This window comes from Saccopteryx bilineata, chromosome 1 (genome assembly GCF_036850765.1).
Source record: "Saccopteryx bilineata isolate mSacBil1 chromosome 1, mSacBil1_pri_phased_curated, whole genome shotgun sequence".
NCBI lineage: Eukaryota > Metazoa > Chordata > Mammalia > Chiroptera > Emballonuridae > Saccopteryx > Saccopteryx bilineata.
In genome coordinates this window covers 185,756,530-185,783,563 of record NC_089490.1, presented here as the reverse complement: position 1 = coordinate 185,783,563, position 27,034 = coordinate 185,756,530, and the positions used below count along the sequence as shown (strand labels likewise).

The 27,034-nt window shown below is 38.9% G+C and overlaps 2 protein-coding genes across 4 annotated transcripts in view; one reads left to right on the top strand and one right to left on the bottom strand.

Moving 5' to 3' along the window:
• Positions 1-227: 227 nt before the first annotated feature.
• On the top strand, positions 228-17,798 carry TMEM184C (transmembrane protein 184C). 2 transcript variants are annotated; one of them, XM_066281251.1, is made up of 10 exons: positions 228-939; positions 7,687-7,817; positions 7,914-7,950; positions 8,681-8,886; positions 11,144-11,218; positions 12,213-12,306; positions 14,304-14,416; positions 16,094-16,193; positions 16,685-16,856; positions 17,070-17,798. In XM_066281251.1, the coding sequence occupies exons 1-10, from the start codon at positions 817-819 to the stop codon at positions 17,327-17,329; spliced, it is 1,311 nt and encodes a 436-aa protein (XP_066137348.1). In that variant the 5' UTR covers positions 228-816; the 3' UTR covers positions 17,330-17,798. The 2 variants fall into 2 exon arrangements, with proteins under 2 accessions (XP_066137348.1, XP_066137356.1); XM_066281259.1 differs by lacking the exon at positions 11,144-11,218.
• A 737-nt stretch (positions 17,799-18,535) lies between these two features.
• The window catches only part of PRMT9 (protein arginine methyltransferase 9), a 32,210-nt gene continuing 23,711 nt past the window's right edge, over positions 18,536-27,034 (bottom strand). For both annotated transcript variants that reach the window (XM_066281227.1, XM_066281238.1), the window contains 4 exons: positions 25,567-26,281; positions 21,600-21,753; positions 20,271-20,393; positions 18,536-19,982 (listed from right to left, as the gene is read on the bottom strand). In XM_066281227.1, coding sequence (XP_066137324.1) covers positions 19,767-19,982; positions 20,271-20,393; positions 21,600-21,753; positions 25,567-26,281 — 1,208 coding nt within the window. In that variant the 3' untranslated portion in view covers positions 18,536-19,766. The remainder of the gene's footprint in view (positions 19,983-20,270; positions 20,394-21,599; positions 21,754-25,566; positions 26,282-27,034) is intronic.

The following is a 27,034-nucleotide window of genomic DNA, read 5'->3' as shown; positions in this document are numbered from 1 at the left end:
CAATTCTTACACCTTTCAGCATCCTTCTCATGAGCCACTTCGCCACACTGGTATCAATTCTAGCAACTTCCACCCACATCCCTCTTCTCCCAAACTTCTAACCTTGATACACCTCCTTCCAGCCCCGCCCTCCCAAATAGCCAATCAGAGGGTGTAAAGTAAACCGGATAGGGCGGGCCCATAGGCGCTGTGGACGAATCACCAACTTCAGGTAGCGAGGGCGGAAGTCTTGGTTTGGCCTTGGGTTCCGCCCTGGGAAGAGGGGAGGGTGGTCCGTAGCAGCAGGTGAGAAAATCGTGGGGACTGGGAGTTTGAGCCTCCCCCGCGTATTTATTAGCAGAATCGGGCGAAGAGACGCCTGTGAGCCCAGGAGGTAGGAAGCTCAGCCGTCCGAGGCAAGAGAGAGTGGGTCGGCAGCTGCGGGGCGGAAGTAAACAGTGTGCAGGGTCCTTAGAAGTCGGTGGTGGTCGGCGCAGCTCTCCAGGCTATGGTGCTGGCGGAGCTCCGGGCGGTCCCCAGGTGAGGGCAGCGGCTCCGCCCGGGGGTTCCCTGCAGAAGTGGGTCGATGCGGGTGGGGAAGAAAGGATGCTGCCTGTCCTGCTCCCCGGTCGCACCCTGAACGGCCGCAGTTTCCGCAGCTGCAGCAGAAAGCACAGCGCGGGCCGAGGAGGCGGCCCGGGCTGCTGGTAAAGTCGCCCAGCAGCTGTTTCTCCGTAGCGTGCGAATCGATAAAAAAAAGCCGAAGAACAGGGCTTCCCATTACAATCCCCTTCGAGCTCTTTTTCCTTGCCACTCGGAGCTTATTTATGCGGCACCATGCCTTGCACTTGTACCTGGAGGAACTGGAGACAATGGATTCGACCTTTAGCTGCGGTCATCTACCTGGTGATTATAATGGTTGCGGTTCCCCTTTGCGTGTGGGAATTACAGAAGCTGCAGGTAAGGGGCCTGCACACATTTACCCTTTCTTCTACCTTCTTGCCCATCTAAGGTTGCCCAGTTTTGCCCTGGGTGCCTCAGACTTGATATCCTGAAACCCATGTCATGTAAATGAACCCAGTCTTAAGATACAAACCTGTCTGGTTTCTTGTTCTCGGTTTTTCAAAGCATGACACAAGTGGAGAGGTAGGACCAGGTGGAGAAGATAGGCTATATTAAGATAGCTGCGTAAAAGAGCCCTGTTTTGTTTTGCAAGTATTCATCAATTCCTTGAAAGGTAATTTTTTATTCCTTAAATCTGATCTGTTGAGATATGAACTTCATCAAATAAACTCCCTTGAAAACCATGTATTTTATTAGCATTTAACTAGCTTCCCTTATTAAAGGATTCTAGTTGGTTTAACTTTGTTGTTTTTACTTTAGAAATTAACTCTTAACCAACAAAGGTTTTGCAAAAAGCCCTTTGTATATTTCTTGATGTCATATTATTATTATGACATCAGTAAAGTACTACAAGCTGGAAGACCCTAAGGTAAATACTTAAGATATGCACTTTATAAAATTTTTATAATGAACTTTAAATTCTGAGTTAACCAAAAAAAAGTTTTTCTTAGAAACACCTATTTTATAAGAGTACAAGACTGTGGCTAATTGAAGCCTTCTAGTTACTTTTATTTAAAGTGTTTTTAATTTTTTCAGTTACATTTCACATTCAATATTATATTAGTTTCAAGTGTATAGCATAGAGGTTAGACATTTGCATAACTTACAAAGTGTTTCCCTCAAGTCTTGTATCTGTCTGACACCACAGATAGTTATTACTGACAATATTCCCTATTCTGTACTTTACATCCCTGTGACTGTTTTGTAATTGTGAATTTGTACTTAATACCTTCAAGTTGAGACCTTTTATTGTGGAAATGGTTTTTAGTGAACTGTATGCTCACTAAATTATTTTTTGGTGGTTTTTCCCATACTGGCATAGTCCATATACCGATAAGTTATTATTATTATTATATATATTTTTTTTTACAGAGACAGAGAGAGAGTCAGAGAGAAATAGACAGGGACAGACAGATAGAAACGGAGAGATGAGAAGCATCAATCATTAGTTTTTCGTTGTGCGTTGCGACACTTTAGTTGTTCATTGATTGCTTTCTCATATGTGCCTTGACTGCGGGCCTTCAGCAGACCGAGTAACCTCTTGCTCGAGCCAGCAACCTTGGGTCCAACCTGGTGAGCTCTTGCTCAAACCAGATGAGCCCGCACTCAAGCTGGCAACCTCGGGGTCTCAAACCTGGGTCTTTCCGTATCCCAGTCCAACGCTCTTATCTACTGCGCCACTGCCTGGTCAGTCGATAAGTTATTTTTACTGTTAATATTCCACTATATTAAATGTTTCCCATATAGATATTTAGGTTATTTCTATAATTTATTTTCCAAAGAATAGGAATTCTTGCTTTGAAGTATTTCTTTGGAGTATGGTATAGGAAATATGTTTAAGATTAATGATATGCATAGTGTCAACCTATTTTAAGACTACTCAGTTGTTGGTTTCAATCGTAGTTTAAGTACAGTAGCTTTTAAGGAAGATTTTAATCTGCTGTCTCCGCTGCTAATACCCTGAGCTGAAGTCTTATGTCTTGCCCGGACAATTCTCAACACACCAGCAAAAGTATTGAATTAAAACGTAAGTTACGTTATGTGTATCCTCTTCTCTAAGTCTTTCCCTCACTCTTAGTCCCAGTTTAAAAGCCAGTATCCCTAACTATCTATGGCCATAAGGCCCAACCTGACCTAACAGCACCCTCACCCCATCCATCACCCTTTGACGGTCGTTCCTAAATTCCTGGGCTTCCACCATGCTGGCTTTGCTCAGCCATGAGGCGCAGCTTCCCTCTGTAAGGCCACTGCACTAAGTGTTCGCCTCAGTGTCCCAGGTCGACACTCTATCCACTGCACCACCACCCACCTGGTCAGGCATTTCCTCAACTTTTTATATCCTTTTGCCTGATTTATCTTTCTTCCCAGGACTCACCACCATCTAGCATGATATATATTTTACTTAGTTTGTTTTCTTCTTCTGCCCAAATGTCTGATAATGATTGTTTGAGCTCCAATGATAAATTAAGCTTGAGTTCTATCTGATGAAAGATGGAAACAAACCCACCTTCCTGGAACTTAGTGATCAAGGTAGTAGCTACTTGGGCTACCGTGACTTATGGCCCAAATCAGGATAGGAGAAACAGAGATAGAAAACTGAATTTTAAGTATTCTTAGGAGAAGAAATAGTCTTGACAGTGGATTGGATTGGTAAGGAGAGACAGAGAAAGAGAGAAATCAGGAAGGAGTAGGACGCTTCTGTCTTGAACAACAGGGTGATTCCAGTTAACCAAGATGGAAAATTGACATGAACGAGTTTGAGAGAAATTGAATTCTTTGGACGTTTAATTTGAAGTGCATGAAAGACATTCAGATGGGCGTGTCAAATAACGCAGTCAGATATATACAAGTGTTGAGCTCAGAAAGATTTAAGCTGTAGATCCAAATTTGGGCGTTGTCAGAACAGAGATGGTGTTTAAAGCCGTAAAGATGAATGTGAGTGTGAAGAAGAAGAAGGAGAAGGAGAAGGAGAGAAAGAAAGAAAGAGAGAAGGAAAGAAAGAAAGGAAAGAAAAGAAAGAAAGGAAGGAAGGAAGGAAGGAAGGAAGGAAGGAAGGAAGGAAGGAAGGAAGGAAGGAAGGAAGGAAAAGAAAGAAAGAAAGAGAAAGAAAGGAAGGAAAGAAAGAAAGAAAAAAAGAAAGAAAAGAAAGAGAGAGAGAGAAAGAGAGAAAGAAAAGAAAAGAAAGAGAGAGAGAGAGAAAGAGAGAGAAAGAGAAAGAAAGAAAGAAAGGAAGGAAAGGGAAGGGAAGGGAAGAAGGAAGGAAGGAAAGGAAGGAAGGAAGGAAGGAAGGAAGGAAGGAAGGAAGGAAGGAAGGAAGGAAGGAAGGAAAGGAAGGAAGGGAGGGTGTGAAGGGGGCAAGGAAAGGAAGGAAAGGAAGGAAGGAAGGAAGGAAAGAGAGAAAGAGAGAGAGAAAGAGAGAGAAAGAGAGAGAGAAAGAAAGAAAGAAAAGAAAGAGAGAGAGAGAGAGAGAGAAAGAGAGAGAGAGAGAGAAAGAAAGAGAGAAAGAAAGAGAGAAAGAGAAAGAAAGAAAGAAAGAGAGAAAGAAAGAAAGAGAGAGAGAGAGAGAGAGAGAGAAAAGAAGAAAAGGCCAAGGACCTAGCACTAAGAGACGGAGGTCAAGTAAGGGAACAGGAATTTATAAAAAAGAAGCAGCAGCCAGTGGGAAATTGCATTGTCAGGAGAGGTGTCAGGGAACCAGAGCAGCAGAGTGTTTCATGGACAAAGTAGCGGACAATAAACAATGTTACTGAAACATCCATTGGTTTTCTTTCACAAGATAGGAATGTCATTTTATGGTGATCCTAGTAATGGTTTCAACAGAGTTGTAATGGCTAAACTAGAGGGAGTTGATTGAAAAATGAACGTGGTAGGGTAAAGAAGTAGAATCAGGATATGAAGACAATTTTTTTTACTTATTTTTGTTTTGAGTATTTTGATTCTAAAGGGACCTGAGAAATGAATGGCAGAGTAGATAAGAAGTGGAGTAGGAGAGGAACAGTGTTTCGCCCTTGTGTTTTCTTTTTAAGGTTCTAGACACTAACTAGAGCATGTTCCTAAGTTGTTTGGGATAATTTTATATTCTTAATAACTGTAAAGCACATAGGTCTTGTAGAGATATGAAAACTGAAAAGTAAGTGCTGAAGTGCTCTCCATGCAGTACCCTTATCACACTCTATCATTATTCACTAAATGAGTTTGTGTATCTAAAATGCTTAGCATCCCCCCAACATAGTAGATGCTCAATAAGCCCTAATGACCACTGTTGTCTTTAAAATAGCATCACTATTCTTTTGGAGCAGTAATTCTTTTTCTTCTGGACAAGCATCTTAGTGGGGATAAGGTTATCAGTTGAATACCTAAGGCAAAGTTGTATGCATCTGCCTGAGTCCTAGTTAAAGTAGTTGACATTTAGGGATAGTTTTGTGTGAAAAATACTTGTTTTTTAAACACTAGAATCCCAGTGCTTACCCTGAGAAGTCTCTATGGGGACAGATTGTAGAAAACAGAAGGTTCATATAGCTCAGTGGTAGTCAACCTGGTCCCTACGGCCCACTGGTGGGCGTTCCAGCTTTCATGGTGGGCAGTAGCAGAGCAACCAAAGTATAAATAAAAAGATAGATTTAACTATAGTAAGTTGTTTTATAAAGATTTATTCTGCCAAACTTAGCGAAAATCCAACATAAAGTACTTGGTAAGTAATTATTATTATATGCTTTAACTTGCTGTAACTCTGCTTTATAAATTTTATAAAGTAAAGTTACTTCCCTACTTTATAAATCACCATTACTGTGGAACCGGTGGGCGGTTAGAAAATTTTACTACTAACAGAGATACAAAAGTGGGCGGTAGGTATAAAAAGGTTGACTACCCCTGATCTAGCTGGTCCCAGGCCCGTGGGGGGGCCTGTGCTCATTAGTGGAATGGCAGGATGACCCTCTGCACTATGTAAGCTATTACTTTCACTCTCTGCTTTGCTGAGTAGGTATCATTTAAATCAAATAAGTTAAATGCGCAGGTGATGTCACGCTGCCCTCAGTCATTTTACCTGCCCCCCCCCCCCCCCCCCCCCCCCCCGGTCTCTGTGCCCCAAGTAGCTGCCCTGAGGAGGACTGGGGAAACCCCCTGTTCCTCTCTAAAAGCATTCAGCTGAGGGACATTAGTTAACCCCTGGATGCTCATCTTTAATGGTTTTTTTCTTTCTTCTTTACTTCAAATTAGTTACTGTAGGAAAAAATCTATGCTACTTATCTCCCCCTTATTTTGTGAGCCAGAAAACTATTCATGGCAGATAAGTTTAATAATGTTAATGGTATCCTTATATCAATGTATCTCAAGTGTGATAACTTATTTAGAGATAAATATAAGTTAAATTAAAATCAGTGTAATAATTATATTAATTTCTTACAAATACCCAGAGTTGACTTATTATGTTACTTAAACATGTACACATGTGAAAGTTTAAATTTCTTATATATACATATATGGGTCCTTATATGGATCAAAAATCAAAACAACTGTAAAAAACAGTAATTCAAATTAGTGGCCTAATGTGAACAGATGAAACTCAAATACCACATGCAATGTAAAAATGGTACTAACTCCATGATGTAAGATTTTTAAATTAGGCATCACTACTGAAATGACTCAGTTGTCTAGTCACTCGTTTTATGATTGTTTGGAAAAGAACTTTTTTCCTTACAGTACACTGAGGTTGCTTTGTGTTTATTAGTCATAAGCACATCATTTTTCTCATAAGTCTCCTAGCAAGTTCTGTTTTCTGGCGCTAAGGCAATCATAAAGACTACTGTGGACATTAAAATTACTCGGCAGTACTGCCCCTAATGATCACTCTATAATAGAGAAGATCTAGGATATTCTTTTATTTTCATTGTTATTATTTTAGTCATTAAAATGAGTACTCAGTCTTAAATGAAATTCAGGCAAGCAGAAATCCTTGACTCTGGATTGTTCAGACATTGCTCTAAGAATCTTCAACTCTGCATGTTTGCCTTTCACTTCCTGCTTTGATTACTCTCTAGCGTTCAGCAAAGCTTTTGTATTTGCTTTTCAAATTTTCTATATAGTTTAATGTAGGAATTGATTATTGTAGAAATGTATTCGTTCTCATGCATACTTTTTGTTTTTTACTTCTTTGCTCTTTGGCCGCCTGATAAGAAATCTTGTTCAAGACAATAAAACTAGAAGTTGTGGATTTTGGTTCTATTTTAATTGACTGTTCAAACCCCTCAAGGAGCTGAAATAAGTGCCTACTTTTTCCCCTTAAAATAGTTAGCATTTGCATTTTTTAATATTAAAAGGATTCACACTCTTTAAGGCAGGAGTCCAAGTTGAAGGACAGCTCAGCTAGAACAGAGGTTCAGATAAATGTGTTTTTGTCAAAAGTGAATGGATTACTTCAATTCTACCCAGGAAGAAATAGTTCAAAGCATATTTTTAGACAATGAGCTTTTACAAGATAGAATGTTGATCAGATATTGACCTAAAAGGGAAATTAGAGCTTTTTAAATATAATATCCTGGGTTGATACTGTTAACCTATCAGAGGGGTAGCATATATTAACCACAGCTTGCTCCAACAGTTGTTGTGCCACTACTGGTCATATGGGAGGGGTAAAAGACAATGCGTGTAAAGAACATAGCATTCAGCAAGTGCTCTACTAATACGTCCTGTAACAGGATTTGCAGAAGATGTATGTAGATTTTTTTAACTTTCTAGACAGAAAAGAAAAGGAATAAACTAGAATTTTTTAGATTTGAGTTGCAGAAAACTTGAGATCTCTGTGTCTCTCCAAACACAGTAAAGGACAAATAAGCTGGGGGGGGGGGGGGGGGGGGTAATGACTTGATGTTAACATTACACAGCACTATTACAAAAGGCCCCAGAAGGAAAACTGCTCAATCCCAGGAGGAAAATTCTGCTCTCCCCTCATAAACAAAAAATAGTTGCTAGTCATTTAGAAAATACTGGGCCTCATTAATAATCAAATAAAAGAAAATTTAAGAAATAAAAATATCTCTTTCAATATCAGAGAATTTATACTAGCTTGTTCTTCTGCTTCTTAAGGTTGGAATACACACCAAGGCTTGGTTTATTGCTGGAATATTTTTGTTGTTGACTATTCCTATATCACTATGGGGGATATTGCAACATTTAGTGCATTATACACAACCTGAACTGCAGAAACCAATAATAAGGTAAATCTTAATGTTTTGAATCTGTTGATGTTTTGTTGGCTTATATCAAAACGATAATGTAAAATGTTTTTAATTTGTGTTTTGCTTTCCAAATAGGATTCTTTGGATGGTACCCATATACAGTTTAGATAGTGTAAGTATGTTTTATTTTGTCTCATTAACTAAGAACTTTTTTGAATGATATTAACAACACTTACAGAATGCTTGAAGTAATGAAAGTATTTTTGTTTGACAATAGGAATCAAATAAGAAAAGTGGAAAGGTTCACTAGCTTTTAATGTTGATAAAGAAGATAAAATATGACAGTAGAAAAGGCAGATGTTTAAAATTTTTTTTGAATCTATAGCTGTTTTCTTTCTATAGCTCTTTTAAAATTTCAGATTAGTAGCTCTTAGTCCTTAGAAGAATGTAATGTTTAAATTTACATGATCATCCTATTTATTAAATCTTTCATTTCAACAACAAAAGCCTTCCCACTGAATTGTAACTCAGTTGTTACAGCTAACTGCTTTAACTTGATTGAATATAAAGCAAATGTTTTTCACAGCATTTACTATGCTCATGTCAAGAATAATTTTAGACTTTATTTAAGAACCTAAGTGTATGTAATTTAGCTACTTTCTTCACATTCATCATTTATCCCAAAACACAGATGTTTTTATTTACCAATTTCCAAGATGTTTATTGCTTTTAGAAATTCATCTCACAGATTATCTGGTAGCCTTTATAATAACAAACTTTCAAACATTTAGTGTAAGTATGTGGCAAGTTCAAAAATTAGTTTATTGTGAATACCATGAATTGGAATGGTAATTGATTTTATTTTAGTTGCAACTATTTTTAACATCTGTGTTTTTTTATAGTGGGTAGCTTTGAAATATCCTAGCATTGCAATATATGTGGATACCTGCAGAGAATGTTACGAAGCTTATGTTATTTACAACTTTATGGGATTCCTTACCAATTATCTAACTAACCGGTATCCAAATCTGGTGTTAATCCTTGAAGCCAAAGATCAACAGAAACATTTCCCTCCTTTATGTTGCTGTCCACCGTGGACTATGGGAGAGTAAGTATGTCTGGTTTTAGTTCTTTTCTTTCACGTTTTGGTTTTATTTAAGCAGTTCTCTGCAAAGTGGTATGTTAAGTACTATGAGCAGGACAGAAAATATGAGTCCCTACCCTCATGTAGTTCATAGTCAAGTTTGAAGACTTAACAAAACACATTTTGATAATCCACACATGTTAGTTTCTTTTACATTATTCATTCTAAATCCAAGGTTTTTAACTACTGTGGGTAAAAACCTTGGAAATCATTTAATCAACATCCTTTTATAATTGGACCCAGGGACTACAGAGATTTTTACTCAAGATCTCATAGCTAGTTAATGGCAAAATCAAATGCTTTAAATATATATAATTACCAAATGAGATGATCATGGCTTTTTTGCCTTTAACCTGTTAATGTAGTCAATTAGATTAGTGGATTTTCTAATATTAAAAACCCCTTGCTTTCGCCCTGGCCGGTTGGCTCAGCGGTAGAGCGTCGGCCTAGCATGCGGAGGACCCGGGTTCGATTCCCGGCCAGGGCACACAGGAGAAGCGCCCATTTGCTTCTCCACCCCTCCACCGCGCCTTCCTCTCTGTCTCTCTCTTCCCCTCCCGCAGCCAGGGCTCCATTGGAGCAAAGATGGCCCGGGTGCTGGGGATGGCTCCTTGGCCTCTGCCTCGGGAGCTAGAGTGGCTCTGGTTGCAACATGGCGATGCCCAGGCTGGGCAGAGCATCGCCCCCTGGGGGGCAGAGCGTCGCCCCTGGTGGGCATGCCGGGTGGATCCCGGTCGGGCGCATGCGGGAGTCTGTCTGACTATCTCTCCCTGTTTCCAGCTTCAGAAAAATGCAAAAAAAAAAAAAAACCCTTGCTTTCAAGGATAAATTCAGAGCGGTTATGATGTATCATCTGCTTTTCTAAGATTTATTTGCTAATATTGATATTTTGTTTAGAAATTTTACTTAAGTTAAATTAGACTATAATTTCTCTTTCTTACACCAGTCTGGTTTTCAGATCCAGGTTATATTGCCTGAAGAGGAATTACTGCTGTTAATTTGTATATCACAAGAAAAGATATACAAATATACCTTGAAAGGCTTGGCCTAGACTTTTCATTGTGGGACGGCAATTATAGAACCAGTAGTCTTCCTCTTTTTTCTGGATTTTTTTTTAAATGACAGTTTTTAGGAATGGGCAGAATAAACACAGTTTTAAACTGTCTGGACATACAGTAGTTTATAACTTCATGTCTTTTGGGTCTATCATTGTGACTCCTTTTCCATTACTAATGTTGTTAGTACCTTTATTTTTTCCTTGAAAAAAATCTTGCCAGAAGTTTTCCTAGTCTTCTCAAGAACTGATTTTTGGCTTTGTTGATTCTGTTTATAGTTTGTTTTCTTTCTTTCTTTCTTTCTTTCTTTCTTTCTTTCTTTTCTTTCTTTTCTTTCTTTTCTTTCTTTTCTTTCTTTTCTTTCTTCTTTTCCCTCCCTCCCTCCCTCCCTCCCTCCCTCCCTCCCTCCCTTCCTTCCTTCCTTCCATTTATTTTTGTATTTTTCTGAAGCTGGAAACGGGGAGAGTCAGTCAGACAGACTCCCGCATGCGCCCGACCGGGATCCACCCGGCACGCCCACCAGGGGCGACGCTCTGCCCACCAGGGGGCGATGCTCTGCTTCTCGGGGCGTCGCTCTGCCGCGACCAGAGCCACTCTAGCGCCTGGGGCAGAGGCCAAGGAGCCATCCCCAGCGCCCGGGCCATCTTTGCTCCAATGGAGCCTTGGCTGCGGGAGGGGAAGAGAGAGACAGAGAGGAAGGAGGGGGTGGGGGTGGAGAAGCAAATGGGCACTTCTCCTATGTGCTCTGGCCGGGAATCGAACCCGGTTCCCCCGCACGCCAGGCCGACTATAGTTTGTTTTCAATTTCACAAATTTCTGCTGTATTCCTTTCTCCCATTTCTTTTGGTTTAATGTATCCCTTTCCTAACATGTTGATTTACATACTTTCTTTAATGAATAAACACTGCATTTGAAACTCTTTATTTCAAATTCTGCATTCACCCCTTGTATCTCAGTTCTATTTAGGATCATTTCCTTCTTCCTAAAGTATGGCCCTTCAAAATTCCTTTAATTTCAGTGTGTTGGTGGCAGATTTTCTCAGATACATTTCCCCCAAGTATCTTTATTTTGCCCTCGTTCTTGAAAGATAGGTTTGCTGGATATAATTGTGTTGACAGGAATTTTCCTGGAGCATTTTGCACTGCTAAGTCCTTTTCTGTTGGCAGAGTGCTGCTGTTTAGGTGCAAACTGGGTGTGTTGCAGTACACAGTTGTCAGACCATTCACCACCATCATCGCTTTGTAAGTACACAGAGCTTATGTACCAATTGTTTTTTATTTTCATGCTCTTCATTGGGACAGCTGAGTAGGAAAACATATAAAGAACATGAATTTATTTATAATACAGGGCTAGTCTTATTTGAAAAACAGTATATAAACCCTACTATATTAAACAAGGTGACCATTTATAGGCAGAAAAATCACAGAATTATTCTAAATGACATTCCCTAGGCATGCATTATTTTCTGCAGTTTAGAAACAAGGTAATCAAGTAACTTAATTCTTTGATCTGGGTCTTCATAAAATTTACCTTCAAGACAATTTAGGGGGAAGTGAAAATTTTAGTTAATAGACCTGCATTTTATGTTTACAACAATCAAGCTTTTTAAAATTAAGCTGCCTACTTTTTTTTGTATCTGTATATAACTATCCTTTCTAGTTCATTGCCTGTGTCTTTGAATTTACTTCAAGTTGGAAGTACAATCAAATGGTAGCATGTCTAGAAAAATGTTTTTATTTTTTTGAACCACTCTGACCAAAATCAAGTAACTATTTATAGGATCTTTTAAATAAACTGACTTCTAAATTTAAATATTGCTGTCTATGCTATATTTTAAAATCCATGTTGATTTATGGCCCTGGCTGGTTGGCTCAGTGGTAGAGCATCGGCCTGGCGTGCAGAAGTCACGGGTTCGATTCCCGGCCAGGGCACACAGGAGAAGCGCCCATCTCCACCCCTCCCCCTCTCCTTCCTCTCTGTCTCTCTCTTCCCCTCCTGCAGCCGAGGCTCCATTGGAGCAAAAGATGGCCTCTGCCCCAGGCGCTAGAATGGCTCTGGTTGCAGCAGTGACGCCCCCTGGTGGGCATGCTGGGTGGATTCCGGTCGGGCGCATGCGGGAGTCTGTCTGACTGCCTCCCCGTTTCCAGCTTCAGAAAAATGCAGAAAAGGGAAAAAAAAAAAAAAAAAAGATCTGTGTTGATTTAATCATAAAGTTGTCTCGTGTTTCACTTTTAGAATTTGTGAGCTGCTTGGTGTATATGATGAAGGCAACTTTAGTTTTTCAAATGCTTGGACTTACTTGGTTATAATAAACAATATGTCACAATTGGTAAGTAAATATTCTTCCTACCTGAACTAAATGAGTATGTATAACTCTAAATTCTTAGGGAAAGTTTCTTTTGGAATAAAGTTTGGTTGTTACTTTTTAATGTTGAAATTTGATTTATAAGAAGACTTTCAGGCCCTGGCCGGTTGGCTCAGTGGTAGAGCGTCAGCCTGGTGTGCAGAAGTCCCGAGTTCGATTCCCGGCCAGGGCACACAGGAGAAGCGCCCATCTGCTTCTCCACTCCTCCCCCTCTCCTTCCTCTCTCTCTCTCTCTCTCTCTTCCCCTCCTGCAGCGAGGCTCCATTGGAGCAAAGATGGCCCGGGCGCTGGGGATGGCTCCTTGGCCTCTGCCCCAGGCGCTAGAGTGGCTCTGGTCGCAACAGAGCGATGCTCTGGAGGGACAGAGCATCGCCCCCTGGTGGGCAGAGCGTCGCCCCTGGTAGGCGTGCCGGGTGGATCCCGGTCGGGCGCATGCAGGAGTCTGTCTGTCTCTCCGCGTTTCCAGCTTCAGAAAAATAAAAAAAAAAAAAAAAAAAAAAAGAAAGACTTTCAAGAAACTAACTTATTTATACACATACAAAGATACAATATCTTTGTTAATTATTTGGTGACTTATACCTTGACCTGTTTATCATGTTTGTTCATTTGGTTCTGGTGACTCATGGCATGAGTCTGTGATATGTCAAATAAAGGCACATTGTCCTCCTCCCTTAATAAAAAAAAAATATCCTAGGCATATTCAAGAAAGTTCTCTCATATATTTGGAATTAAAGGAAAATTGAGAATGCCATGTTTGAAAAAATGTTCTAGATCCTGAAATGCTCTAAATATTTACCTGATCCTTTTGATTTAATATACACTTTCTTTAAAATCTTTAATGCTTTCAGCAAAATAATAATTTAGAAGCAGTGACATGCATGTGTGGTGTTAGTGGTTCAGACCAAAACTATGGGAAAGGGAAAGCCTGTGTACTCAGAGCTTTCGCACATGTGTATATTCTTTGGAACCAATCATCCCATTTCTGGAAATGCATCCTCAAGTAATGGTCAGTGGTACCTCTGCTTTGATTATTTTTGTATATAAAGCCTATTGTTTGAAATAGCAAAAGGCTGAAAACAATACAAAGCCCTGTGATGGGGACTGGCTAAATGTACTGTGGTCCTTCCACTGGGCAAAATATTTGGCAGTTATTAAAAATAATTTTTATGAAACCTATGGAAAAGTAAGGTTAAGTGGGGAAAAAAGGCAACAAAATTTTGAAGTTAGTTGATGATACCTGTTAAAAAACACTTTATGTATTAAGTAGGAATGGTTGGTGACAGGACTATGATTAACTTTAGTTTACTGCTTTCATATTCTTAGTATCTTAAATGAACATCTTATGGTTTTAATGGGGAAAAGTAAACTTTTAGAATGATGCTTACTGCTATGCAACACTACACTACATAATTACAATTGATTTTTTAAAATAGTTAAGTCTTGAGCATTTATTTTATAAAAGCAAATTCACCTGGATTAACATAAGTGCCCTCAAGAAAAATTGTTTCCCTGATTTCTTACTTTCAGATGTCATGGTCACAATTCTACTGGAAATTACTTATTTAACATGTTGAGTTACAATGAATAGCTCAACCCTTATAAAATTTATGGTAATTTGCATACAAAAGCCATTAAGCAGATAATGTTTTCATTTTTGGCTGAATGAGAGCCTTTTCTTCATGCAGGGCAGTGATTTGCTAATAGTTTATGGGCCCCAGGAAATGACCAATTGAAGCCATTTTCAGGGAAGATGTTATTCATCTCAGGATTTCTGAGAAATTTCATATCATATATATTCATCTGTAGTAAACTATAAAAGCTTGTTGTCAATCTAAAAATACCATAATAAAGCCTAAAAAGTTTTGCCTAAAATATTACTCTGTACCAGCTTTCTGCTTTTAACTTGAATATTTCTACCACCACATTGAAGAAGTTTAATTATTCACCTTGATTGTTTCTAGTTTGCCATGTACTGTCTCCTGCTGTTTTATAAAGTCCTGAAGGAGGAACTGAGTCCAATCCAGCCTGTTGGCAAATTCCTTTGTGTAAAGCTGGTGGTTTTTGTTTCTTTTTGGTAAGTGGGTTTTTTTTTTCTTAAATGTGCTCCATTTCAAAGGACAATAAAATAGTTGACTAGGGAGGATTTTTTAAAATAGTTTTAATACAGAAGATGAATTAAAATGATTCTTTTTACCTTTTAAGAAGTTAATCCTTTCAGCCCTTCTTGGTTTTTTCATAAGGAAGTAATTAGGTGGCCATTGTAACATATATGAGAAAGTAATTTGAGACAATCTAAATATCTCAATACTAGAGGAATCATAAAAGGAATCATTAAAATTAATTATAGCACCTTCATATATGAGAATACTTTGCAGTTTGAAAGATAATAGAATATTTAATTTGAGGGAATATTTATCAGTAAAAGTATTTTTTAAAATAAAAGGCAAATTTTATATGGTCCCAATTTAGTAACAGGGTGGATGACAGGGAGCCTAGAAACAAATAGACCAAATTTCACAACATGCAAATAATGTAAAAAGTGGAAAAAGTACTTATCCCACCACCCAGGAAGAATGATTAACATTGTATTATAAAACTCCACAGAAATGATTTCATACTTTAAAAATGTATAGAACTTGATACGTTCAGTATATTGTGGATATAATTCTTTGTCAGTTAAGTGAGATATAAATTTGTTGTTTAGGTTTTTTGGTTTTGCTTAGTCTATACTGTCGTGTGGATGTAACTTTTTAACCAGTCTCCTATTGGCGTTTAGGTTGTTCTTATTTTTCACCATTACAAGCAATATAGAATTGAATATTCTTGTCTATAGAACTTGGAAGCTTGTCTGTTTTATTATTAGCTGATAAAATTTAACCTGGGTCATATCTCTAGATTTGCTTGAAATGCTCAGTGTGGCTCCCTGTCTTAGAGTCAGACCTCTTCTGAGTTTGTCTCTAGTTCTAGTACTTCAAACAAGACTGGTTTAAAAATGTTTCTTAAATTAATCTGAATAGGCCCTGGACAGTTAGCGAGTCATCCTGAAATGACAAGGTTGCGGGTTCCATCCCCAGTCCGGGCACGAACGGGAAGCAATCAATGAATGCACAACTGTGTGGAACAACAAACGAATGCCTCTTCCCCCCTCCCATCTCTCTCCCTTCCTCTCTCTGTCTCTAAAAAAGATCAATCAGTAAATAAAAAATTAATCCCCGGCTGGATAGCTTAGTTGGTTAGTGTCATCAAGAAACGCATAGGTTTCAGGTTCGATTCCCAATCAGAGCACGTATAGGAACCTCGATGTTCCTGTGTCTCTCTCCTCCTGTCTCTCTCTCAAAAAAAAATCTGGATACTCAGTTAACACATGTATAAATAACATTTAAGTATCTACCCTTTATTTCATTTTAAATGCTTATTGTTATGTGTTAGGCATAGTCTGTTTATAGGGAGAAGTTAAATCTAGTTACTTGTGCACACATTCAAAAAGTTGTATAAACCATGTACTAAAGTTCTAAAAATACATGATGAAAATCCACATGATGAAACTACTAGAAGAGTAAATTTGTAAGGCAAGTAAACATATTTACTATAGACACGACGTCTTCGGGACTCTGCTTTGCAAGCAGGATGTGGTGGTTGTGGTGCACAGGTTGTCCAGGGTCTAATTGTTTTAAATGGCATATTTAATTTTTTTAAACTGCTCATTTTATGCTTGATAGAGATTTGGCATTTACCTTTTCCTAACATATAGGCAAGCAGTAGTTATTGCTTTGTTGGTAAAAGTTGGCGTTATTTCTGAAAAGCACACGTGGGAATGGCAAACCGTAGAGGCCGTGGCCACAGGACTGCAGGTATGTCGTGCTGGTTCTGAATTCATAGACCGTAACTGTTGGTTTGTTTTCAAATGAAGCATATTCTCTCTCAAATGTGACAATGAACACGCCGTGGGGTATCATTATCCTCACCTCATGGGTGAAATGGGGGAGCCCTAGAGAAATTGGCCATTCCTCCTTTGTGGTAGAGCCCAGAACACAGCTAGATTTTGTTATTCCTAGACAGTTGACCTTTCTGCATGTCAGTTCTTAGTCCTTGAGCAATGGATTGAGCCTTCAGTGTAGTTTGCTAAGAAATCCTTGATTGAGGTAGTGCAAACTAGATTTAAATTTTTGGCATTTTGTCCTTTTTTGAGTTCACATAGAATTATTTTGGAAAAATGATTATAATCTTATGGGGGAAAACCCAGCTATTTATACTTAGTAATTTGAGAAGGGAAAAGGGAGATGGTGTTTTCCTTTACCTACATACTAGATTTGACCTCAAAGATGACGATGTCCTTGTGCAGGACTTCATTATCTGCGTGGAGATGCTGCTCGCCGCTGTCGCCCACCACTACACTTTCTCATACAGACCCTATGTCCAGGAGGCGGAGGAGGGCTCGTGCTTCGACTCCTTCCTTGCCATGTGGGATGTTTCAGACATCAGGGATGATATTTCTGAACAAGTAAGGCATGTTGGTAAGTACCGGTCATTTAGTTCATCCAAACGGGTGGTTTTATTAAGGGCACTTCAGTTGCTATTTAAGAGATGAAGACTTTGCTTAAAGCAGTACCACGATAAGGTTCTTCAGATAGGGAGGAGCGGGGGAGGGGGATCTTCCTATGTTTATATTGGTAAAGCATGATTACTTAATTTTTGGCTAACTTGAAAACCTTTCTATTACTCTAAAGGAAGGACGGTCATGGGACATTCGAGGAAAAAATTTTTTCCCGAGGATCAAGATCAAAGTGAACATACAAGCTTGTTATCATCATCGTCACAAGATGCAATTTCTGTTGCCTCTTCCGTGCCACCTTCCCCTGCGGGCCACTACCAAGGGTTTGGACATACTTTGACTCCCCAGACACCTACTATAGCTGATCTATCTGATGAAATATGTACTGCTACAGAAGAGAAAAGAGAACCTTCAGATAAACCCGTGGCCTCCTGAACAGGGTGTGAAAGCAAACTGCGTTGCTACCCCGTTTCATTGCCTGGTTCCGCATTGCTCAGGATTCTGCGCTGGGACAAGCCATAAATGACGGAGAATTTCAACACAAAGTTAGGTGAAAGCCAGGTACTACTGAATTTATACTAACTAAATTTTGTATATCAAAAATACTACCCTAGACTTAGACTTAATTTCTTAACATTAGAGTACCACATATTCAAGTGGTAGAAAATGACAATGTATGTCATTTTCAAAGTGATACTGCATTGCTTTATCAAGAGGATGGGCATTAAAAAAATCAGTGCTTCCTACCACTGCTGCATGAATATAATGCTCTGGAATTAGCAGGAAGTATAATTCAGAAATATGAATTACTGGAACATAATCATAATCATGTGCCATATATGCTAACAATTATTTCTCTATTTCTCAATTGGATGTCTTTCAATAAATAAGAATTTGTCATTTATTTTTTGCAACTTTTTGCCTCTCATTCTTTTTCGTTTTTTAATTCCATTGAGGGACAGAGAAGTACCAACTTGTTGTTCCACTTAGTTGTGCACTCACTGGTTGCTTCTCACATATGCCGACTGGGGATCAAACCTGTGACTTCTGGTGCACAGGGTAAACACTTTTTATCCACTGAGCTACCTGGCCAGGGCTTGTCTCTCATTCTTTAAACATAAACCATTAATGTTTTAATAAAAAGTTCTTGATTAGAGGGGCAGAGCATAAAATAAGTCCAAAGAAATAAGAGTTAAAAATTATGTACCTACAATAAAAAAATGCCTATCTCTTAGATTCCTATTAGGATATCTCAGACCTAAAAACAACTAAGAAGCATTTGCAATTATGTAAATAGATTAATAAGTTATCCATGAATTTGGGGTGAAAGAATACACTGGCTGGATGGAAGACTGGGAGAAGAAGAAAGAAACTTGTGATAGGAAAGGAGTCTACTTTTAAAGGTGTCAGCCAATGTAAACCTCTATACACCGCTGTCAGAGGACATGTAGCTGCCATCTGGGAGAAATTCATTACTTAGGATGAAATTTCTCACAACCCACTGGGGGTCACAGTTAACATTTTATATGGAAAACATAAAAAGTGCCATAGTAGTAGTATGTTGCAAATAGCAATGGTACTTCTCAAAATCCGTGCTTTATGTATTATACATATTCACAAATATATGCTGGTTCACAGTAATGAGGCACAAAGTCTTTATTGTGTCCTATTATAAACTAAACATTTCTATGGAAAGCGAAGCCAGGCAGTATAATATCAGAGGTAATGAGACCGGGCAATGGGGAAAGTACATCTTATTTTGTTTGCAGCTTATTTACAAAGAGCATGTACTACACATATACAAGGCATGATAAACTGATTAATCTATTTCAAGTGTTTAGAAATTGGATCAATTATTATATATTTCTTCTGTATCCAAATCAAAACCTCAAAGAATACTGGTTTAGGTTTAATTCTTTCGTGAACTGACCAAGTTTTTCATTTTTCTTTGCCAAAGTAGACCAGGAAAAAAACTGCCTCCTTAGGATTTTCTTTCTTAACTCTTTTAATCTTAATTACATTTAGCTCATGGCTTAAATTCTTATGTAAATTTGGATTCCCAAAACATAAAACCCGAGGTATTTCAGAGGTACAACCAGTATTTAAAAGAAGCAAGTTTGTACTTTACAGGAAGCCATAACCTTCAATCTGCGGTGGAAGCCAACAAAATTTTTTTTTAATTTTTTTTTTTTTTTACAGAGACAGAGTCAGATAGATAGGTACAGACAGACAGGAATGGAGAGAGATGAGAAGCATCAATCATTAGTTTTTCGTTGCGACACCTTAGTTTTTTATTGGCTGCCCTCCCACATGCACCTTGACCATGGGGCCACAGCAGACTGAGTAATCCCTTGCTCGAGTCAGCGACCCTGGGTTCCTCTGCACCCCAGCCCAACGCTCTATCTACTATGCCACCGCTTGGTCAGGCGGAAGTCAACATTTTGATATTTCCAATTTTAAGTTTGGATTTAAGAAAAATGCCATAATGCCTAAAAATTAAGTTTTGGTTTTATTTATTGACACATGACAAAGAAGATGACTCAAAATCCTTTATCTTTATAGTCTTAGCATGTAGATAGAAATGTTTAATAGAATTTAATCTATAGTGAGTACAACTAAGCAATAAAGACAGTTTTTCCTAATGTGAAAAACTAATGACAGCCTTTTTCAAAAAGTCTACAGCAAATTATTTCTGTAATAATGCTAACTCAATATTTAGTATCTTTCAAATATACTTTATTAAGGTCAAATTTTAAAAATATTTCAGCCATACAAAGAATTAAGTCTCTACACCCCCCACTTTATGGTTATAATCGCACTGCTCAGACCAGGACAACTGCACTTGCCCGACCTGACACTATCAGAAAACTCCTCAGTGCTTCACTGTGATGCTGACGTTGCTTTTGTGATGCTGGACGTGGAGCACCAGCTCCTCTCCCGTCTCCACCGGGATGGGTTCATCTAAAACCACTGCCGCCTGTTTCCAGTGGGACCCTTCACTGGAAGTATCCAGCCTGATCTCGTCGTCGAGGTGCATGTGGTACCAAAACGGAATGGCAGTCACTTGGCCAGACTTACAAATGTGTACCTCGGAAAATGAAGAAACTGTGAAAATCTCATCAGAACAAAGAGGACTTGAAAAGTGTCTTTTTAGTTCATTTTAGATCCAGATTTCAGAAATACATTTTAATTACCCAATTCAAATTAATATAGCATGATTTTATTCACTAATATTTACCTAAGCCCATTTTTTGATATTGGTTTAGAAAAGAAATAACATTTATATCTTCAAAGAAAGTGGCTAAATAAATTTTATGTACATAAAGAATAACCCAGTTTAAGATAACCATTTTGCATGTGATGAGTAATTAAGTACCTTTACTTCTCTGTGAGAGGTGTTCAAATAGGGAGTCATTAAATCCAGTCTCAAGAGTTCCACTGGCTTGCTTAATGGTGTACAGGGCAATGAGGACAGGTCCAAAAATACACGGATAGGTACCTACAGAAAGGAGCAATTTTTCACTTTGATTCAATTCTTTCCATGACCTAGGCTCCTCATTGATTGCTTTGTACATCTGTTACCTCATTTAACTCAATTCCTACATCAATCATAAGGTATAAAGAATTTCATGATTGCAGTTTTATAGGAAGAATAAACAAAACTAAGATTTTGGCAGGCTAACTCATTTGTTCAAATCACAATTTCAGGCACCTATATAGATGCTTTACTTCAATGAAAGCAGATTCAGTTTTGACAAACTAAACAGCTCAAAGATTTTAAAACAAGGATGTGCTTATGTGTGAAAGATGAACTCATAAGCAAATAATAGAACATTAATTATTACAGTATTTGAGAAAAGAGGCCAAATTTAACCCAACAATTTAATAGTGGATTTTGTTTGAAAATTAATTTATTTTTCTAAGGCAGTGATTCTCAACTTTGGCTGCAAATTAAAATTACCTCAGGAGGTTTTAAAAAGCCTGGCTGTTCAGGCCACACATCAGATTGAACTGGAGTTAGGATCCAGTTATCAGTAGTTGTGAAGTAGTCATGTGCTGCTGAGCCAGGGAATACATTCCAGGAAGTGAATCACCAGGCGATTCTGTGTGTGAACATCGACTGCGCCAACACAGACCTAGGTGCAGACCACTACTGACTAACTGCAGCCCAGAGGCCCGTTTACACCAGCATCGCCACAAGTGAAAAACGCCTTGCTCTGTGACGTCACCACAGCTACGATGTCACTAAGATAACAGGAATTTTTCAGCTTCATGACACTAATGTGGTCCTTTGTTGACTGAAACATCATGGGGCACATGACTGTACAGTCAAGGCTGAGAACCAACTGCTACCAAGTGTCCCATCACTTTAGCCTCTTTGAAATAAAAAGGAAACATTTAAAAAGTTCCCCAGAATGATGTTTCAGTCAACAAGTGCCCCATAATAAATAAAACATTTATTCCTGTCTGAATAAAATATTACAGCAACTGTTCATAGTGAAACGGGACACATAAAATACTTCTCCCTGGACATCCTCGAAGGCGTCCAACCTTCCCTAGGTTGATTTTTATCCATAATAAGTTTGCCCTAGGAAACTGATTACCATTGTAACCCAGCTAAATAACTACATAAAACTATAGAAAGAGATATAAGGCAGACTGTGAATAACAAGCACCTGGCTGAATTTCTCTTCCAGACACTTACCCGAAACTGGTTAATGAAAGGTGCTATATTCAATCCGAGAGTTCGTGCTGTTCCTTGAACAGCATTCTCTTCTACCAGTGTCTGTGACTCTACAAGCAGCCCAAACATCAGCACATACTGAGGAAAGATCTTGCCTCCAGATTGTAGCAAACACCTAGAGAAGGGAAAATGTTTTAAAAGGTATCTCGAGCCCTAGTGGGATAGCTTGGTTGGTTAGAGCATCGTCTGGAAGCGCAAAGGTTGCAGGTTCGATCCCAGTCAGGACACATACAGGAACAGCTAGATGTTCCTATCTCTCTCTAAAATAAAAAAAATAAACATTAAATAAATAAAAGGCATCTTGATGCCCTACGTTTTATCAGTACTAACAACTAAATCATGATGAATTGGTGAGCTACAGATTATATACAGTCTAATGGACTTTATATTCTTGGCTGGTGTTCAAAATGGTAAACCACTGGACATAAATGCCTAACAAGTCAAGCTAAAAGTGCTGATCTATGAGAAAGAACCAGCTGGTTTGATGTATGTGCCTTTAGTGTCAGGAAATCAATGGATATTAAAACTAGTGGGTGAAAGTTTGATTAGGAAAAAGGTATTTCATAGTTTCAGATATCACCCCCACAAATGACTGACTTGTTACAAAGGGAAAAATAGCAACTTACTATAGAAAAACTTGGTGGATACAACTTAAACCAACTGATAACGGAATGAAGCAACATTATGTATGTGCGTTTTAATGTGATGAAACTTTTGTAGCATGTCTCTCTAAAATGGATAATTGAATCTAATAAGAAAATATGAACATTCCACAGAATAAATGTTTTCAAAACTGTTAATGTCATGAAAGACTGATGATCTGGCCTGACCTGTGGTGGCGCAGTGGATAAAGCGTTAACCTGGAATGCTGAAGTTGCCGGTTCAAAACCCTGGACCTGCCCGGTCAAGGCATATATGGGAGTTGATGCTTCCTGCTCCTCCCCCCTTCTCTCTCTCTCTCTCTCTCTCTCTCTCTTCTCTAAAAATGAATAAATAAAAATTAAAAAAAAAAAAAGACTGATGATCTGTTCCAGAATAAAGGAGACTGAAGCAGCATCAAAACTAAGGCAACGTGCACTCCTGCACTGGAATCTGAACCAGAAACAGAAAGAGCTATAAAGGATTTAGTATAACAAATGGTGAGAGCTACAGATCTGTATATCAGATATGGGTCGTTTCTTTTTTTAATCAACTGAGAGGCAGGGAGGTGGAGAGACAGACTTCTCTGCATGTGCCCCCACAGGAATCCACCCCACAACCCCCATCTGGGGGCCGCTGTTCTGTTGATTGGCGACTGAGCTATTTTCGTGCCTGAAGCAAGGCCATGGAGCCATCCTTAGCGCCAGGGGCCTGAGGTTATGAAGATACGCAATTAGGACAACAATTAGAGACAGCAAGGCACCCTAGGGTGAAAGCCCTGAGCAGATGAGAGTCCAGGGCCTCTCTGACCCTGTACTGGAAACTGCAAAACAGCAGGATAAGATTCAGCAACAGGGAAATGTTTAGGCTCTCAGAACAGAGATTAAAAGTCAGTATGTTCCGGCCTGACCTGTGGTGGCGCAGTGGGATAAAGCGTTGACCTGGAACACTGAGGTCGCCGGTTCGAAACCCTGGGCTTGCCTGGTCAAGGCACATATGGGAGTTGATGCTTCCTGCTCCTCCCCCTTCTCTCTCTCTCTCTGTCTCTCTCTCTCACTCCTCTCTAAAAAAAATCAATAAATAAAATATTTAAAAAACAAACAAAAAAAAACCTTTAAAAAAAAAAAAAAAAGTCAGTATGTTCCTTGTCCTTTACTTCACCCCTGAAAACTGCTGTCTGCTTCCTTGAGTTATTCATACTTGCTAATATCTGAGTAAGGCTGGGGACAGGGCGTCAGTCCTTCAGTCTGCTAAAGGGGAAGAGAGACAGGGGGGTGGGAGTGGAAAAGCAGATGGTCGCTTCTCTCATGTACCCTGACCAGCAATTGAACCCAGGACTTCCACATGCCAGGCCAATGCTCTACCGCTGAGCCGGCCAGCCAGGGCCAGCCAGATATAGGTCTTATGTCCATTTAAGTATCATGATTTTGATATTTATGATAGTTATATAAATGAATGTCTCTGTTCTCAGAGAAAGACACACTGAAGTATTTGGGGAAAGGTATATGAAATCTGGAACCTACTCTAAATAGTTAAGAATAAGAAAGTAAATGAGGCAAAAGACTATTTTATGAATCTGGGTGTAGGTAAATATTAAGTCCTTTTTACTATTCTTTAACTATTTTGACTATTCTTTATAAGCTTAAAATTATTTCAAAATAAAAAGTTCAACACTCTGAAAGCAAAAAACAAAGTTATTTACTAAATATCCAAGTGTTCTAGTAAAGTGTGAGTCAACAAAATCCTTTCTACTACAAAAAAAAAATCCTTTCTGCTACAAAAATCTTGGGTTCATCTTCTGTTTTCCTGGAAATCCCACGTTGCAAGTCGGCTGTTCCACTGCTCAGATTTTAATGTTAATAGGTAGGTTGCATCTGGACTGAGAGAACTGAACAAACTAATAAATGTCTAATAAGAAGCCACACTACCTTTACGCTTCCCTGCGTGGTATGATTTGTAACCAAGTGTTCTTATTAGGGCTGTTAAGCCAGGGCAGCTCCCACTCCCAGCCACACAGTCTGTTTCCTCACACTTGAACTGTGTGGGAGATGTGTGTGAATGGATCGCCTAATGCCACCAAGTGAAGCCGAGATAAAGGATACTTTGGTACTTCAAACCAAATAATTCTTTTCAGTTGACACATTTACAATCATATTAAATCCCTCAATTTTACCAAATAGTTGAAGCTGGTTTCAACCTGAACTTTCAGATTGGTGAGAAAAAAAGCAATAGAAATATATATTACTGGGATGCAGGGGAAATTTTAATATAGACCATATATTAAATAATAGTATTTTATCAATGCTAAACTTGTGTTTGTGTGATCATTTTATTGTATTACATAGAGGAAAGCCTTTGTTCTAAGGAAACACGTGGTAATTGTTAAAATAAGGGTCAAAGTTATGAAGCCAACAACTATCAAATGGTTCGGCAAACAAAGGGATTTTCTAGTGTTTACTGTTAAGTGTCCTGCAATTTTTAAGTTTGAAATCTTGACTTTTCCAAATAAAAAGCTGATGTAAAAGTTTACAATAGGTAAACAGGTGGTTCTTGTAACAACTCTCCCTAAAAACTAGCTAACAGGAAGCCAAATCCTAAAGAATCAGCAAGGAAAGTTAGAGGTGACTCCTCAATGCAACTGCTGCGTGAGACTGATGGAGTCTCGCTCTCTTTGCTGAATACAAGCGCATGATCACTTAAATTGTAGTGTGTCCTGTGCACACATTAACCTAAAAATGGACTGCACTCTGCCTGCCCAGTGCTTGACTTGTTTTTGTTACTCCTTTCTCATGAACTTTTTAGCATTTTGGGTGAAGTCTGGTAGAAACTGAATCTCCACAACTCGTAAAGTACACCCGTCTTAACAAAACTATACAGCCCTCAACAAAATTCCTATCCATGCCTTTGCCGAACCTGAAAAAATTTTAATTCCAAATAGCCACAAGAGGGTACCATTCTCTGAAATTAGCAAGCTGAAATTTGATTTTTCCTTAGTTACCCAGAACATCTTCTATTTTTATAGATCTCTCCTTATTTCCCGTATTATCTAGGCAGTCCCATTCCTCTTCACCTCGACAGTGCAGGGGTCCCTCAGGGGAGAAAACTCAGTAATGACATTCATGCAAAGAGAAAGGTAAGAGGTCACAGGTCCTGAAAAGCAATGCTTGTGGAACATACCAGATCATGACTCATCTGTATAGTTAATGCCTCTAGAACTAAAAGAATTTATAGGAAGTTTGAGCTCAAAAAACCCAACAGTAAAAAAAAAAAGTTACATTTTGTGTTTTACCTTGATATTGCAGCTTTTTCCATTATCTCTTGCTGAATGAGCCCAGACGGCTCAATGACGTCCAATATAATTATACTCCACAACTTGTCCGATTTGGGCCTTTGCAACACAGATTCGTCTTCCACGTGTCTCAACCAAAATTCCAGTGTCTCTTTAGGAAAGTGATTGGCCTCAGATATGAGGTCCAGGGTGATACGATGCTGGTCTTTGTCCACAGAGCTGTAAGGTTTAACCTGCCCAAGCGTGCCAGCGATGAGAGGCAGAACAGAGAATCCTTCCGACACATCTAACACGTAGAAAGGCTCAGAGGCTCCCGGCTCAGGGTCACTCTGTCCACTGCCACCGCTCATCTCACTGTCCGGGCAGTGAGTGTCCATGGCCTGACACAGTTTCTCCGGAGCCAGGGAAGACAGCACTCTGCTCATTGCCTTTTTAAAGGCTTCGTGGTATGGGATGTTATTAAGCAGAGCAATTTCTGTGGACTCCAGCACACAGGTCTGCTCCACAGCATCTGGCTGGCTGGTCTGCAGGTTGGCCAGGGCACTACAGAGTTCAGCCTCATTTTCTAAAGAGAGCAAGTCTTTATCCTTCGTAAAACTTTTCCCAACATCCATTTCATGTTCTGAGCTGAAGACACTGATACCCTGGATTCTTAAGTAATAATCTTGACAAGACACTTCCATCATCACATGGTCCCCAGGCTGTACCCAGTAGTCTTCATAAAAAAGAAGTTACACTTCATGAATACGAATGTTTGTAAGTCTTATGATCACATCAAAACACCTGTCCTCCCATTCCACCGCCCTCCCCATGTTTTAAATCACTACAGAGGATTACAGCTATTAATTTATTAGAATTCAGTGAATCTATTAATTTCATACAAAAAACAAAACAAACAAAAACCCTAGCAAACTCTCTCCAGCTGTACATAGGAAAAAAAATGGAGTTTGACAATTCAATTAACTCAGCCTAATACCGAGATTCAATTCGAGAGCTAAATTACTGGCCCCTAACACTCAGAATTTAGTGCTTTTCCTACAAGCACTAGGTATCCTTTAGTGTCCCCAAATTTAGGGTTTGTGGGAGGATTATAGGGAACTCTCAATCTCCTGGTAATGAAGCCAACAATAACAGAGATGGAATTCAGAGATTAATACCAAACCTCACTCTAGCTTAAAGGGACATTATTTTCTCTAACAGTAATTGCTAAAAGAACAAAGCAGTATTCAAAAGAACCTATCTATCTCATAACCGCAGTCTTGCATATTTAGAGATTTTGAAAATATAAGAAAAAGACTCTTACAACAGACTATAAATATCATGCTCTTTTCCATTAAATTTCACACCTGATAAAACTTGAAAATGTAAGTGTATAATCACAATCCCTTACCATCACTAAAGCCAGTTGAAAATACATGTTGTTATTCATGTGTTTAAACATTTAAAATGTCCTTTCCCTAAGAGGGAT